Source organism: Globicephala melas, chromosome 19 (assembly GCF_963455315.2).
Source record: "Globicephala melas chromosome 19, mGloMel1.2, whole genome shotgun sequence".
NCBI lineage: Eukaryota > Metazoa > Chordata > Mammalia > Artiodactyla > Delphinidae > Globicephala > Globicephala melas.
The window spans coordinates 8,868,490-8,884,574 of NC_083332.1; the positions used below are offsets into that span (position 1 = coordinate 8,868,490).

Consider the following 16,085-nt stretch of genomic DNA (forward strand, 5'->3'; position numbering starts at 1 on the left):
GGCTGCATGGTGGCTGCCAGGCCAGGTGCTCGGCGGCAGCAGTATTAGCAGTGCTTGGCAGGGGCCTGGCACTAACAGTCCCAGGCAGTGATGGCAGGATGTAACTGCATAGGGCCCTTCTCGTGGACTGACCCCTGCCATTATCTCTCTGGGCAGGCTGTCTGAACCTTGACCCTGGGTCTTCTCCCAGGACGGAAGAGGAAGGCACTCACGTCCCATCCCCCTCCTCCCACACAGGCCAGAGGCTGGCCCTCCACGATGCCTGAGCCTGAGCGTAGCTGCTCCAAATTCATACCCTCCAGACCCAGCTCAGGATGCTGAGCCTCTGCGAGGAGGGGCATCAGCCTTGCCCTCGAGGAATTCACAGTCTGACTGAGGCTGGGCCCAGGCAGGGAACACTTAGGAGGGAGAAGCCTTCCTGGAAGAGGTGGTGTTTGGAACCAGTGGTCTCCGAAGCACTTAAAGCAGAACTCGGATTCAAAACTGTATTTGAAAATTCTGAAACTCCCTTAAGCCATTTAAGTGCAGCCTTTGAAGTGCCAAGTACACAGCTCCCGGCTGGCACCTTATGTGAAACACGGTGATGCTTACGCCACAAGAGGGTAAAGAATCATACGCAAGATGCCACTTCGTGAGGCTGCATCTCGGAGTTGTCCGTGTGGGGAGACAGGTGTGGTGCTGCTCCTAAGTTCACAAGCCTAGGGTTTGGTCCAAGCTTGTGAATTGAGGAGAACAGGATGATTTGGTTCTTGCTCCTGGTTAAGACCGACTGTGGGAAATAGCAAACTCAGTGTTCACTCGCCCAGCATTCTGTTTCTCAAAATGGAGGAATTGGGGTGTTTTCTCTCATTCTAAAAGTAGCTCCTGCTTGTTATGTAAGAAAACAAAAATTCAGCCAGTGTAGAGAATTATAAGGAAGACTTGGAGAACCTCAGGTAACCTCGCACCCCAGAGCCGTCTTAGTGTATAAGGAATGGCTTGGAGCTGGTGACCTGGGCAAGGGGCCTCACTCTGCTCGGTCTCAGTTTTCCTTATCTGTAATATGGGGATAGTAATTACAATAGTAATTATTCATGGGGCTGTGAAATCATGTATGTGAAGCTTATTCAGTGCACTGAGTAACCCAGAGAGGCTGGCCCAGTAAGTGTTCATTATTATTACTATTGTACCCGTGGATCTGTTCTCACTTTGATTGAGCGCCTCCTTCCACTCACACCCATAGAAACACATATATCTTCCCTCGCCCCCGAAACAGGCTGTCATATTATCCGACGTTTTTTCATGAGAAGTACTGTGCTGGGGGGCGGGGCATGGGGGAGCAGGAACAGCCTGAGTGAAGGCCAGGAGGGGGGCCCTGTGCGGGGATCACTGCTGGAGGCAGCAGGAGCGGAAGGGGTCTCCAGAGCCAGGCTGGGGGAGCAGCTCCTCCAGTGAGGAGCAGCCCTGAATGCTCCCAGCAGGGGGAGCACGGCATCAAAGTGTGGGGCTGGGGCGGACCCTGCGGGCCGAGGCCAGGAGCCTTGGTTTCTCTGTTCCTGGAGACTGGGTGGGCTTGGGCCCATGCAGGAGCCCCTGACCCCTGGTTGTCTCCATGTCCCAGCTGCCATCCAAGGCCCTGGTTCCTGAAATGGAGGACGAAGATGAGGAAGATGACTCAGAGGATGCCATCAACGAATTTGATTTCCTGGGCTCAGGAGAGGACGGAGAGGGCTCTCCAGACCCCCGGCGATGCCCCGGAGAGGGGACCCACCATGAACTGGGTGAGTTGGGGGTTTTCTGGCCCACCTTCCTCACTGCGGGCACACACAGCCGCCTGCAGCTGCTTCCTGCCCCAGGGTCTCCACCGGACGGATACACTTCCTGAGAGGAGGGTGGCCAAGGAGAGCGGGAGGCCTGCACCACGATGGCCAGGCCTTCACTCCTTCCCTGGAAAACCCCTGTGGGGACACAGGCAGGCCCGGCTCTTCCTGCAGCAGGGCCTCCAGTCCTCCACTCGAGCAGCCAGTTGTTGGCGGACCTCGGAGGGGGCGGGGTGGACAGGATGCAGAACCGGAGTGGAGAAGGCAGACGGGGCAGTGCAGCTGCTGCTTCCTGTCCTGTGACTCCCGGCTGCGCGGCCCTCGGGGGTCATGTAGGATGGCTGGGGACTGAGGCCCCAGCAAGGGTAGCCCATTGAGGGTCCCATCTCAGTCTGTCTCCTCTGCCTGTCCGCCATCCCCACCCGGAGCCCAGGGCTTTCCGGCCTCCCCACAGCTGCAGGAGAGCTCTCGGTGGTGGGGAAGGCATCGCCTGCACGTGGCTGAGTGAACCAGTCAGTAACTCCTGCCCTGTGCCTTGTCCCTGCAGAAACCCGGCGGGTCAAACTCCAGGGAATTTTGGCCGACCTTCGGGATGTGGATGGGCTGCCACCCAAAGTGACCGGCCCACCTCCCGGCACACCCCAGCCCCGGCCCCACGAAGGTAAGAGGCCCCTCCACCCTGGCCTAGTCCTGAGGGCCCACGGCAGAGGGAGGCTGCAGAGCTAAGCCCAGGGCTTCTGTGTCCTCAGGGTCGAGGCCCAGCCTCTGGTCTGCAGCCTCCCTGTCCCAAAAGTTCGTCTGTCTGTCTCTGTCTCCCTCTCTTTTTGTCTGTCCTGCCCTGTCTGTCTGTCTCTCCCTGTCTCTTTCTTTCCAGCTGTGATTCTTGATCTTGTCCTCTCCCTGTCTCTCTTTCTCACTCCTTATCTCTCTCTCTGCCTCTCTCTGTCTTTCTCTCTTTCTCCTTGCCCCTCTCTGCACCCTCCCTCCCCTCCCCCTACCAGGTTCCTTTGGCTTCTCCTCAGACGTTTTCATCATGGACACTATCGGGGGCGGGGAGGTGAGCCTGGGGGACTTGGCAGATCTCACCGTCACCAACGACAACGACCTCAGCTGTGATGTAAGTTTTCAGGGTGCCCACCCCCCACAGGCCCCCACGGGGCGTCGGTCAACGCAGTGCCGGGACTGGCTGAGTTCTGACCGTGTGCCCGACCTGTGCCCAGCCCCTCACACACGAGGACGATGTGAGCTCATTCGCCAGCTCCCTGTTTCACAGAGGTGCCGACACAGACAGGCGGTGGGACTTGACTGGGGTCACCGAGGTTTCTGGCCTAAAAGGCTCTGGCGCCTATGTTTCAATCATGCTGCCAGGCTCCTTCTCCCGGCGCTGCTCCCTCGCACCCTGGGCTTCCGTGCACCTCAAGTCCAGGACCCACCGCAGACAGGAGGCAAGGGTGAAGGGGGTGCTGAGTCAAAATACAGCATTAGAGGAAGGGGGCTTTGGGCTGGCGGCAATTCGGGTAAGAAAGTCTGCGCAGGAGGTGAGAATTGAGCTGACTTTGGAAGGGAAGGTGACTTTAAGCCACAAAACAAAAAATCAGGCCGATCTGGTATGTTGGGCTGGAATGAAGGGAGACCTTAGGGCCAGTGTCCTGAGATCTGTGGCCGGGCCTCTGGCTATCTGGGCATCTCTGAAACGGGCGTGTGTGAGCACGTTCCTGTAGCAGGACATTTACCACAGCTTCTAGCAAGATTTCAAGTGATCCCAGCAAGGGTAGGACACTGCTGTGGGGTGTTGGGAAGCGAGACTGGAGCGGAGGGTTTGAGCAGGGAGCACGCTGCAGGGCTCCTCTGCTCTCCCCGAGGTGAGACCCATCCCCACGGGGCAGCGTGCATGGGAGGGGGTAGACCCTCCGGCCTAAACCTCTGTGGCAGAAGTGGTGACCTTGGGGGACAGAGCCCAGATGAAGGGGTTCATCAGGGGTACACCTCATCTTGGGGCAGGGCACTGAGGCTTGACTGACAATCTGCTCGTCTCCTTTCCCGAGTGGCCCTCCCCAGGTACCCCACCTGGAGAGCGACACCATCGTCCGCCAGGACCTGTGGGGTGTCTCTGGGACTCTCCCTCAGAGGCTTATTGATTCGGCTTCCCAGTCTCTCCCCACTGTGTGCTTGTCCCCATCTCCACTCCGCAGCGTCTGGTCTGCCTCACGTCTCCCTGGGAGACTTCCCTCAGGACCTCTTCACCTCTCTCTCTACAGGCACTCTTGTCTTCCCGAGTCGAGCCCCCCCACGGGGCGGCCGGAAGAAGCTGTGTCATTTCCTTGCTGTAAAGCCTTCTGTGGCTCCCCTGTTGCTTGGGATGAGCTGCACATTCCTGAGCGTGGGCCACTATTGTGGCTCTGGCCAGCCCTCCTGGCCTCATCTCCTGCCGCTCTCTCCCTTGCTTTCTGCATCCCAGCCCTCCTCTCAGGCTCAGGATCCGCCCTTGCTGCCTCTGCCTCAGGGACTTTGCACATGCAGTTTCCATCCTCTGTCCCCTCCCCTTATCTGGCTACATCCTGATGGCTTGTCAGTTCCTCAGGAAAGCCTTACTGACCCCCCACAGAGGAGGACAGGCTGCCCCATACCTCCTCTCAGTGCATTTGTAATTCGTGGCACTGCTCGCAGTTCATAATCCTCTGCGCTGTGGAGACGATCTGATTGTCTCCCCCAGGCTCCCTCTGCATGGTGAGATCCCCAGGGTTTGGGCTCCCCTTTGCCTCCCCAGAAGCCAGCCCAGGCCCTGCACACTGCAGGCACTTGCTGAGTGAGTGAGGGGACACTGCGGGCAAGGAGGAAGTGGGAGAGGGCCGGGCTGGAGGCCAGTCTGTGAGGTGCCCCGTGTGGGGCTGGGGGTTGGTGTCTGCGGGACAGCTGAGATGGACGAGCAGACACTGAGGCATCTCCCCCACCCCAGCTGTCTGACAGCAAGGATGCCTTTAAGAAGACCTGGAACCCCAAATTCACCCTCCGCTCCCACTACGACGGCATCCGCTCCCTGGCTTTCCATCACAGCCAGTCGGCTTTGCTCACTGCTTCCGAGGACGGCACGCTCAAGCTCTGGAACCTGCAGAAGGCGGTCACGGCCAAGAAGTGAGAGCAGCAGCCCCAGGGTGGGGGGGGTGGGGAGGGCACCTGGGCGCCGGGACAGGGTGATGAGGGGCTCCCAGCGACATCCAGCTCCTCTGTCTCCCCCCAGGAATGCTGCGCTAGACGTGGAACCTATCCATGCTTTCCGGGCTCACAGGTAGGGAAGTGCCCCCAAAGGCAGCCTGGCCCTTGGCCCGCCCACTGCTGTCCTGGGGGCTGAGGCAGGGTGGCAGGAGGGCTCGGAGTCCCGTGACCCTCTGCACACGCCCCACCTTGTTCCTGGCGCTCTGCAGACTTTCAGTGCCCCCGTAGCTGCTTCTCAGCACAGCCTTCGGAGGAGGAAACAGACACGGGGACTGGGACAGGCACCTTGCCTGGATGGTACCACCAGAGGTCCAGATGCTGGATTCCTTTTTGCCAGCCTTGAAAAATGCTAGTGGAGCACTTCAGGGTCCCGTGGGGGAGGGGGAGCCTGGAGTTTTTCATCTCCCCGCTTCACCCAACTTGGTATCCTCCAGGGGCCCCGTGTTGGCAGTAGCCATGGGCAGCCACAGTGAATACTGTTACAGCGGTGGGGCAGATGCCCGCATCCATAGCTGGAAGATTCCAGACCTCAACATGGACCCATACGACGGTTACGGTGAGGACAGCTCCCTCCCCTGCCTTCCTTTCCCCCACCCACCTGCCACCGGGGCCTCTTGGTTCCCGCAGCCCCCAGGCTTCACACTGGGTACTGGGGGTCGGCATTGCCAAGGGCTCCCGGTCTGGTGAAGCACGGGCCAGGGCGATTCAGCACGTGCCTGAGGGTGGGACAAGAAGAGGCAGCAGCGGGGGCGGTGGGGGAGCGTTTCGCAGAGGAGCTGATTGGGGTTGAGCTTTGGGGCCGGGGACCAGCCTGGGCGAAGGCGTGGTGGGCCTTGGCAGCCCTCTGTGCTCAGCTCTGCCCACGTCTGCGTGGTCAAGCGGAGGGAGCCAGCGACGAGCAGGTAGAGCAGGTGAGACGGAGACTCTAGCTGGGCCAGGCTGTAGGGAGTTTGGCTGTATCCTTGGGCCACCTTTAAGATTAAGTGGAGAAGTGACCAGACTGTCAACATCTGTTCCGTGTCCCTGCCCTCTGACGCCTCTTCTGATAACCTTTTGGATCGCACACGTGGCTCCGTACAACAGGCTGTCATGGCAGAGTTTAGAGGTCTGTGTCTCCTCTCAGAGAATGTATACTGTTTTCTGAAGAATGGTCTCACCCTTTCAGAGGTCAAGGGTCAGTCCCAGGCAGTATCTGCTCTAGGCTAAGCAAGTTGTCACACGTCGGCTGTCAGCAGGACCCAGCCAGAGCACCCTGTGTGGACTCGAGTGACCAGGGAGGCAATGGTGGGAACGACCAGAGGGTTTTGGAGAGACCGGACAAGGCCGTGCTCTTGGGCAGAAAACACCGCAGGGACCGAGGGTGGGGCTGACCCACAGGGGCCAGGCTGCAAAGGGTCCCAGGGCCACAGAGCCACCCTCGTCCCTCCTCCCCTTAACTAAGTCCTAAAAGGTATCTCGAGCAGCGGCTTTGTGCCAGGCACTATCGCGGGCCTGCGGGGACAGCAGGGAACAAGGAAATCCCCACCTTCTGGAGCTTCCACTCTGCGGCGCCTTCAGGGCCCTGAAAGCTTCACAGAACAGCTAGCGGTCAGAGCAGGCGTGAGGATTTGGAGACGAAGCCAGACGAAAGGGCAGCTCGAGCTCAGTGCCTGCGTCTCGGCAGAACTGGTGCTCCAGGGCTGTCGCGGCTGGGGCCGGGGCCGGCGGCCCTGACGCAGCCCTTCTCTCCCTCTGGCGGGTCCAGACCCGAGCGTGTTGAGCCACGTCCTGGAGGGCCACAGGGATGCAGTGTGGGGCCTGGCCTTCAGTCCCACCTCCCAGCGCCTGGCCTCCTGCTCTGCCGACGGCACCGTCCGCATCTGGGACCCCAGCAGCAGCAGCCCAACCTGCCTCTGTACCTTCCCCACAGCGAGCGGTGAGTGGGGGGGACATGGGGGCATGCGGGACCCTGACAGGTGGCACAGGAGCCGTACAGACGGAGGCCCCCAGAGGAGGGTCGCCTCCCGTCCCCCCGTGCCCAGGGAAGAGCAGGGCTGTTAGGCAGCCTTCTCTCCCCCTCCGCCTTCAGATCATGGGACCCCCACCTCAGTGGCCTTCACCAGCACCGAGCCTGCCCACATTGTGGCCTCCTTCCGCTCTGGCGACACCGTCCTGTATGACCTGGAGGCTGGCAGTGCCCTCCTCACACTGGACTCCCGGGGAAACAGCGGTAAGGGAGGCCCCAGGAATGCCTCCAGGGCCCCAGTTTCTCCTGTGGCTTTGGTGACCTGCTGCCCAGTCAACGGAAAGTGGCTACCCTGCCCCCTTGGGGGTTCTGAGAGGGACGGAGATCAGGTCCCGGTCACTGCCATTATGGACGGCACAGTGTGCTCAGGAGGGCTGACTGGAGAGACATCACGAGGGACTCGCCCATGGGCCACTTGGTGGAGCAGAAGGACCGTCTTCGTGTTTGTCATCCCTCCTGCTCGCCCCGAGGCCATGCAGTGTCCATTGCACAGATGAAGCACGGGGCCCAGGAGGGAGCGGCCGGAGTGCCCGGCCCTGCTCGCTGTCTAAGCAGAGGATGGGCATGGGATGGTGGTTCTCCTCTTATCTTTGTCCCGGTCTCCCTGATTGCCTCCCACCCTTGACCTCTTCCCCTCTCCCTCGTTTTTCCTGTCAGGCCCAACCCAGATCAACCAGGTGGTGAGTCATCCAAGCCAGCCCCTCACCATCACCGCCCATGACGACAGAGGCATCCGCTTCCTGGACAACCGGACAGGTGAGGCCCAACCTTCCTGACCCCCCTTCACGTGTGCTCAGGGGGAGCAGGGGTCGACCAGGCTCAGATGGCAGACCTCCTGGTGCCCACGTTGAAGGCTGTGTCCCTTCTAGCCCCTTCACCTTCCCAGCAAGGCGCAGAGTGGAAAGTAACCTGCTGCCCACCTCTCTCCCTTCAGGGAGATCCGTGCACTCCATGGTTGCCCACCTGGATGCAGTCACCTGCCTAGCCGTGGACCCCAATGGCGCATTCCTGATGTCAGGAAGTAAGTCGGGAGCCTCCTGGCTCCTAAGGAGTGAGGGCGTGTGCCTTTCCTGGCAGGCTGGGGAGAGGAAGAGGAAGAGACCCAGGCTCTGGTCCCGAGGGAGTACTCCGGGGGCTCCCTGAGGGTGAGGAGCTGGTGGGAGTGCTGTCCGAGCAGGGGCCTGGAGCCCCTCTGTGGCTGGAATGGGGACAGCAAAGCACTGTGCACCGGAGCCCACTGTAGGCCCTCTCCCACATCATCTCATTGGATTTGAATGAGGTTGGTACTGTTATTCCCACTCCACGGATGTGGTGACTGGGGCTAGAGAAGTCATTTCACTTGGTCACAGCCCACAGGGTTGCAGGAATTGAAGTTCAGGTTTATCTGACTCTCGGTCCCCACGAGAAATTTTAGCATTTGGTGCACCTGCTGTCTGTGGATAAAGGCACTGAGCCCCAGTGAGTGTGGAGCTGCACCTCAACGGGATGGGCTGGGACTTGGGTGGATGGAGAAGGGGCTGAAGCTCCCCAGGGGGTGAAGGGTGTGCGCTGGCGGTTACAGAGGCCTGACCAGACCGAGCCTGCCCCGGGGTGTCAGCAAGCGAGTGCACACACAGGCGTGAGCAGTGGCAGTGGAGGGCAGGGGTGGCCCAGGACGGTGCTACAGCTGTCTCCAGGGAGGAGGCCGGTTGAGGGAACAGTCAGTGAGATCAGGCCCAGGCAAAAATTCAGTACAGGGCCCAGGTCCCCCCACTGCAGCCCACCAGATCCCGGTAACGCCTAAGTCCGGCGGTCTCCCCGCAGTGGCTCATGGCCCCAAGGCCTGGCGCAGTCTACTTCCCCCCACCCCCCGCCTGCCTGCTCAGGCTGTCAGTCTTCAGGACCTGCCCCTGGCTGTCCCCGCTGCCTGGAAGGTTCTTCCCCCTGCCCTACCCCCTGGGCCACACGGTCCTCACACTGACTGACTTGTGCTCACAGCACTTGTGACCACCTGACCTCGTTTATCCTGTTCTCTTGTTTACTGTCTCACACACTGGGACGCAGCACCACAGGGGCAGGGAGATTTGCCTGTTTTGTTCACCACGCCCCCAAGTGCAGGACACAGTAGGTGCTCAGTGAACACTCGGTGCCTAGATGGCTGGATGATAGGCTGGTCAGAAGGGCAGTCCTTCACGCTGGGCATCTGGAGGCAACTGGGCAGAGGAGCGAGCCCCACCCAACTCCCAGGCCTTCGGATGAGGCCAGGTTCGGGGAGCAGGTCTGGGCAAGGAGGCAGGGGGACCCGGAGCTGCTGGGTGATGGCCACGACTGCTCCCGCATCTGCACAGGCCACGACTGCTCCCTGCGTCTGTGGAGCCTGGACAATAAGACATGCGTTCAGGAGATCACAGCCCACCGCAAGAAGCACGAGGAGGCCATCCATGCTGTCGCCTGCCACCCCAGCAAGGCCCTCATCGCCAGCGCGGGCGCCGACGCCCTGGCCAAGGTCTTCGTATGATGCCCACCTGGCCCCGCCCAGGCCGCCACGCTGGCTGGGGAGCGGGGCTGGGCAGGTGGGACTGAGGTGAGGGGCCAGATGGGAGGGAGGCTTGGCTTGGGAGGGCAGAAGCCCCCTGCATCCTCACCCCCGATGGGGCCCTCACAAACACCCCTTCGCCTGGCATTTCCAGAGGGTGCCAAGACCCGAAATCCTAGTCAGGATGCCCTGTGAGAATTGCCAAGGTAGCCCCTGGGCATTCAGAGGAGGGGCTGGAGCTGCCTGGCCTCTTGCACCCTGGAGGTCGTGGTCCAGTCTCCCCTCCCTTCTGCCCCCCATAGGTGACTCCAGCCTTGGTCTGTAGGCCCCAAGGCCTGGCTTCTTCCTGCCTGCCTTGGAGCCTGGTGGTGCTAACTGGCCCTTTCCCCAGGAGGCCCTCCCCTCGGCCCGTCCTTCCCCCGGGCATCCCGCCGGGGCGTGGCCTCCTTCAGGAATCGCCCTCCAGGATGGTCTCTGGGAATTTTCTCTTCACCCTGACACCCACTCCAGGTCTCTGAGCTGCCTTCTCTGCAGGGGCTGTACAGCCAGGGCTGGGTGTCCTTAGGGATTAGCTTTTCCAAGACGCCAGAAGGTGCCAGGTTCTCTCTTTGAACCCCTGACCCCTCCTTTCCACCTCCCTGGATCCGGGTGGGAGCTGTGCCGGGAGGAGCCCCCAATGCCCCTGCTCTGGGTCTGCCGGGGCCCTGGAGCCAGCTGCAGGCTGGGCTGTCCTCTGTGGAGGTGCGGGCCTGGCCCGCCCCGGAGCGCGCCCAGTAAACCCCCTCCCCTCCAGTTCCTCAGCACAGCTTTCCAGACACTACCCAACGCCGCCAGGGCCAGTAACTGCCTGGGGAGCTGGTGATGCCCTCGGGGGAGGTGCCCGCCCCTACCTCCCCCCAACACTCCTCCAAGGGCAGCCCCCCAAACCCCCGTGGGGTCACCCATGGGGAGAGGTGGCCTTCTCTTGCCCCTCTGTGGCGCATGGAGGGTGGAGTGGGGTCCCTCGGGTCCCCCGTAACTCCCTGTATATCTGTATAAATAAATGGGATTTTAATGGAGCCCCACCCCCACCCATGTTGTTATCACTGTGTGATAGTCTGTCCGTCTCCTCTCCTGACCCTCCACTCTCTTCCTCTATTTATTTCACTCTCGTTTTTGGGTTCCACCCTGTGCTCTCAGGCCCCCTTCCAGGTTCCTGTTTATAAGCCCCATCCCCTCTGCCCTGGTCTTGCCTGTGAACCTTGTCTCAATAAACCCTTTGGAGTAAGATGGGCGGTGGTGCTGACTACTGAGGGGACCAGGGACTCGCGGGGAGGAGTGACTGGCTCTGCCAGGGGTGGGTGGAGCTTGGCGACGGGATGTGATGGGTTGGGGTTTCGTGGTAGGGCGGGGGTGCAGAGAGGGGCCCAGATCTTGGGTGGGGTGTGGGTGGCGGGACGGAAGTGGGGGCAAGGACCGAATCTCCCTGTGCCCCTCCTTTCTGTCCCTAAGCGCTCCCTCCCCAGGGGCTACAGCAGAGCCCTGACTAGCAGATGAAACAATGTGACGGTTCAGCTCCTCATCCCCCCCGCCCCCTGTGTGATGGTTGGTAGTGAGGCCAAAGTGCTAATCCAGAAAACTGAACGCCCCCCTTCTCTCCCTGCCCCACGCCTGGGCCTGCATGGAGTGGGAAGGAAGGGAGACCCTGGGACATGCCATTCCCTTCTCCCTTCTCTGCGGTGGCTGAATCACAGTAGTCGGCTGTGCCCTCAGAGCTCTTCACGTGCCATTTCACTAGGTCCCCACAACCTCAAGAAGGGGAGCGCAGCATTATGCACATGTTACAAAGGACGAGAGATGGAGGCGGGGGCTCGAGGAGCTTGCTCAGGGCCCAGCAGGATACAAATCAGAATTGGTATCCAGTCCCTTGTGACTCCCTCTGCTTGCTATGAGGCCTCTTTGTCTACCAGCCAGAGGTCCTTGGGCAAGTCCTGGCACCTCCTTGGGCCTCAGCCTCCCCTGTAAAGTGAGCCTTTCAGTAATGCCCACCACCTGGCTTATCAAAGGCTGCACCCCAGTGCCCAGAACAGGGCCTGGCTCCTGTCAGGGCCCCATGAACACTTGAGGAAGGAGGAAGGCCTGAGAAGTGCACACTCACGTTAGGATTTCACCATGGTGGTCGTCTGCTGGTCTGGACAAAGGGCACAGGTGGGCAGATGGCCATCAGGTGAGGCTGACAGGAGCCCAGCTATGGGTACCATGTGGCCTCACTGCCCCCTCATCCCTCTGGGCTCTGTGCCGCTTCCCCAGGTGGTGGTTTAGGGTTTCGCTCCAGCCTCAGACTTCCTTCCCCAGCCCCAGCCAGCCCCCGGATGTGGTGACAGATTTGCTACTGTGCCGACCTCAGCTACCCCCAACAGCCCTTTACCAGGAATGTGGGCTCATCGTGAGTTCCTCATCCCCGCTACCCATCCCTGCTGGTCGGGAGTCTAGGCGGCGGTGGCCCATCTCTATTGGGATGCCTCTGGGGCTCAGCCAGGCCTTGGCCCCTCAGTGAAGCCAGTGGGTGGTAGCTACTCGCTTGGCAATCTTGGACAAGTCATTTTGCCTCTCTGAGGGTTCAGCTTCCTGTATGTAAACTAAATGGTAGCCACTCATTATTAGCTAGGGAGGAGAAACCAAGTGGGAATTGGTCCTGGAAGAGGTGTTTTATGACAGGCCTAGCACATATTAGGGCCTCAATCCATACTTGCTGAAAGACTAAATGAACAAACCCACCCACAAACACCTGAGTGCCTGAGGTGCCCACCCCTTTATCTCAGCGCATTATAGCCAGTCACCATTACTGAGCTTCTGCTGTGTTGTAGGCACCCTTAAACCATCTCATTAATCCCCACAAAGACCCTCTGGGGTCAGTCCTATTATTGTCCCATCTAAAAGAGAAACAGGCTCAGAGGGGGTAGGTCACCAACCTAAAGTCACACAGAGACAGACATGTGCACACTTCCCCAGGAGAACTATGTGCTCTCCATCTATGAAGTGGTGTGGATGTGTGGTCCTCCCTGGTCGCTATGGTCCTTCCAGGCACCCCGAGGCTTTTCTTTGGCTCTTCACCCTCCTAAACACTGGGGTGGAGTGGGGAGCTGATGGAAGGAAACTACACCCCTTCTCCACCTGCCCTGTGCCTGACTCTCTCCGCGCGCGGGTAACCCAGCCCTGGCCTCTGCAGTTTGCTCCTGGCACTTTGGCCAAGGTCGCTGGAGACAGACCTGAGGCAAGGACCTCTGCCCATCTGGAGGTCTCTCGGTCTTCCCACCTGTGTAATGGGCTCGGGAGTGGGGGGAGGGGGCGGGCGTGCTGACGCCCTGGGAAGAGGCAGGCCCGGCCCGGAGAGCGGGCCAGACCTGACACCGCCTCCCACCCTTTCCCCAGCGGTGGGCGCCGGATGCAGGCCAGGCGAGACGGCCCCCTTCCTTAAAGGGCCAGACGCCTCCTCAGCCCCGGCCTCGCGACCTGTGGTGGGGGTGAGGGTGGCTTGCCCCTCCCTCTCCAGCTCAGGGAAAAGTCAGTTTTCCAGACTTGGGTGTGAGGTGGGAAGGAATCAGTCTCGCCTCCCTTCCCCGCATCTCCCACCCCCGGGTCCCCAGACCCGGGAGCGGGAGGTGCCGCCCCAACTCGGAGGCGCTAAGCCCGCCCTCCTCTTCCGCCCGCAGGCCCTCGTCAGGCCCCGCCCTCTTGACGTCACCGAGGCCGGCACCGATTGGCCGACTGAACTGTCACTCCGGACACTTCCTCCTGGGCCGCAGCCGCCGAATTAAACTTTGGAGTGGGAAAAAGAGCCACCGGCGCCCGGCGCCGGACGACCCTCCCTTCCCTCCCACCCCCCGCCACCCCACTGCCGCCGGTAACACCCCCTTCTCCGCGGCCCCCGACCGAATTTTTCTCCAACTGCCGAGACCCGTGAGATTCCCGCCTTAGCACCCCAGCCCTCGGAATCCCTCTGCCCATTCCCAGGCCCGCCGTCGGATCCCTGGGATCCATTCGATCCCCGACTCAGAGACTCCTGCTCTCCACCCCAAGATCTGGTGAATCCCTCGAGCTCCCTTCTTATGTGGATCCTCTTCTTACAGCCACTGGATTCTTGGCCCCACCTGCTCCTTTTCCAATCCCTTCTTTCTCCAGCGAGCCTTTGGATCCTGGGCTCTTCTGATCCCTGTGACCCCGGCCTACTAGATTTTCTTTTTTGATTTCTTGGAATCTCCCAATCGCTGGGCCGCCCAAACCATTAGATTTCTCCTTTCTGATCGTCTGTGATCCCTTAATCTCCGGGCGGGCGTCTGATCCACGAGATTCCTTTTCTCTAACTTCCCAGGGTCCCACCTCCTCGAGTTCCCTCAACCTGCCAGGATTCTCTTCTCGGATCCCAGGGATCCCCGCGCTCCTACCACCAGCTAACAAGATACCTCGGATCCAGGGACCTGAGCCTCCCTGCTCAGGCTCCTGCAGCCTGATCCCGGGTGGGCGCCGGGCGGCGGGTCCCGGGCCTCGCCCTATGGCCGCCGCACCCTCCCATCCCGCCGGCCTCCCGGGCTCTCCCGGGCCGGGGTCTCCTCCGCCCTCTGGCAGCTTGGAACTGCAGGCTCCGCCACCGCTGCTGTCCCATGTCCCGGCGCCGGGCTCGGGGGTGTCCTTCCACATCCAGATCGGGCTGACCCGCGAGTTCGTGCTGTTGCCCACCGCCTCCGAGCTGGCCCACGTGAAGCAGCTGGCTTGCTCCATCGTTGACCAGAAGGTGAGGGCACAGGGTTCCCCTCACCTAGCTTGAGGAGAGGTCTGGAAGAGTGGGGAGGTGCTGGCAGAGGCGATCTCCAGCCCAGTATATAAGGAAGAGGGAGAGAAGGGGGATAAGCCTTGGGCGACTGAGGGGTGGGGGTGGGGCATTGGCCCCCAGTTGCCTCCTCACCCCACCACTCCTTTGAGAGAGGCCTGGTCAGGGGTGGGGTGCCCCAGAGGCCTCCCCAAATTGCATGTCCCTGGATGTTGTTGTTTGCTGCAGACAGCATGGAGGAAGGGAGGGACGGGTGAGGTGTAGGAGCCGAGAGGAAGGGGCAGGTGGGAGCAGCAGATGTCGGGGGACCTCCCTGTCCAGGCCTATCCCCGGCCTCCCATTTGGTGGAAACAGTAGAAACTGAAGCCAGGCTGGCCGTGGCGATCAAGTGACATGTGTGGGTGTGGGTGCCTGCAGTAGCTGCCAGGGGCAAGTGAGGTCTCAGAGTCCAATCTCTGCCCTCCCCCAGGCTTGAGCGTGTGTGGAGGGGCAGGTGCGCCTCTTCACAGTCCAGAGGCTCTGAGGTGTCTGTCCCCTCTCCTGATCAGTGTCCCCCCACCCCCCGGCTCTAATGCTAGTCTGTGAAAACGAACCTTCCCCAGTCCCACCCCACTCTTCGCTTTGGACACGAGGGTCACTGGGGTTGGGGCCTGGGGGAGCACGGCAAGGGGAAATCAGGTGGGACGCAATGCTTGGATTCTAGAATGTTAAAAGTTAGAATTAAAAAAAAAATTGGAATAGTGGGCTACTCTGCTGTTGGAATTTTGGACTGTAAAAGTGTTAAAATGTTAGAATTCTAAATTGTTGGAATATGCAACTGCTAGGTAACTGAACTCCTCTGATATTAAAGTGTTCAAACATTAGAACCCGAGGTTGTTGAAATACTAAAACATTAAAATGTTGGAATATTTGATTCCATCGTTGTTAGACTCCTAGAGCGTAAAAATGTTAGAATTCTGGAATGCTGGGTCGCTGAAATCCTTTCATGCTAAGATATTCAAATATTAGAACCCTAGTTTAGCAGATTCCTAGAACTTTAAAATATTAGACTACTACTAATCTAGGTTATTAAAATCCTAAAACTTATCATGATAATTTGTTGGAATCTAGAATGTATAATCCTATAATGTGAGCATGCTGGAATCCCAAAATACCCAAATTGTAGGATCTTCTTAGATTCCTGGGAATGAATTCTTTGGGCTGCAGACAAAACATTAGGAACTGGGCCAACTCCCCCATTTTACAGACAAGGAAACTGAAGCTTAGAGAAAGACCTCCAAGGCAGTCAGGACCCTGGCAGTCCTGGCCACCTGTGGACCCTCTCCCAGCAACAAGAACAGATAGAGCTTCCTTTGCCACCTACCCCAAACCCCAAAACTAGCAGGCCCAGCTCGCACACTTAGCCTGCTCCTTGGGAAAACAGGCTGGGGAGAGGGCATGATTGTCCCCTGGGTGAAGTTCTTTATCCGATGCTCAAGTCCTCAGCCTACCGCCTCAGGCCTCACCGCAGTTTTATTTTCTGCCCCCCTCCCCACCCCGTCCAGGTGTGGTAGGGCCCCTTTCCTTCCTTCCAGTGGCTCCACCTGGGCGGTTTCACTTTCTGTTCTACCAGCTTTCATTTCCTGCCCCGCCTCCCCAAGCTAGGGACCGGGACACCTGGGTCCTTGAGGCATTGGGTGGGGGACACCGTGCCAGTTTCCAGCTCCCTTGAGCCCTAGCCTTTCCACACCCCCCTCCCCCACAAAC

The 16,085-nt window shown here is 59.9% G+C and overlaps 2 protein-coding genes across 4 annotated transcripts in view; both read left to right on the forward strand.

Moving 5' to 3' along the window:
* Positions 1-10,801, forward strand: part of STRN4 (striatin 4) — a 25,670-nt gene extending 14,869 nt beyond the window's left edge. For 2 of the 3 annotated variants that reach the window (XM_060289683.1, XM_060289685.2), the window contains exons 7-18: positions 1,601-1,760; positions 2,347-2,460; positions 2,801-2,916; positions 4,756-4,931; positions 5,038-5,085; positions 5,447-5,568; positions 6,757-6,927; positions 7,081-7,221; positions 7,675-7,773; positions 7,952-8,038; positions 9,345-9,580; positions 9,835-10,801. In XM_060289683.1, coding sequence (XP_060145666.1) covers positions 1,601-1,760; positions 2,347-2,460; positions 2,801-2,916; positions 4,756-4,931; positions 5,038-5,085; positions 5,447-5,568; positions 6,757-6,927; positions 7,081-7,221; positions 7,675-7,773; positions 7,952-8,038; positions 9,345-9,514 — 1,404 coding nt within the window. In that variant the 3' untranslated portion in view covers positions 9,515-9,580; positions 9,835-10,801. The remainder of the gene's footprint in view (positions 1-1,600; positions 1,761-2,346; positions 2,461-2,800; positions 2,917-4,755; positions 4,932-5,037; positions 5,086-5,446; positions 5,569-6,756; positions 6,928-7,080; positions 7,222-7,674; positions 7,774-7,951; positions 8,039-9,344; positions 9,581-9,834) is intronic. The other variant, XM_060289684.1, reaches the window with a different exon arrangement.
* Positions 10,802-13,294: 2,493 nt separating this feature from the next.
* Positions 13,295-16,085, forward strand: part of PRKD2 (protein kinase D2) — a 30,466-nt gene continuing 27,675 nt past the window's right edge. The window contains exon 1 of the mRNA XM_030873823.3: positions 13,295-14,303. Within this exon, the coding sequence (XP_030729683.1) occupies positions 14,064-14,303 (240 nt within the window). The 5' untranslated portion in view covers positions 13,295-14,063. The remainder of the gene's footprint in view (positions 14,304-16,085) is intronic.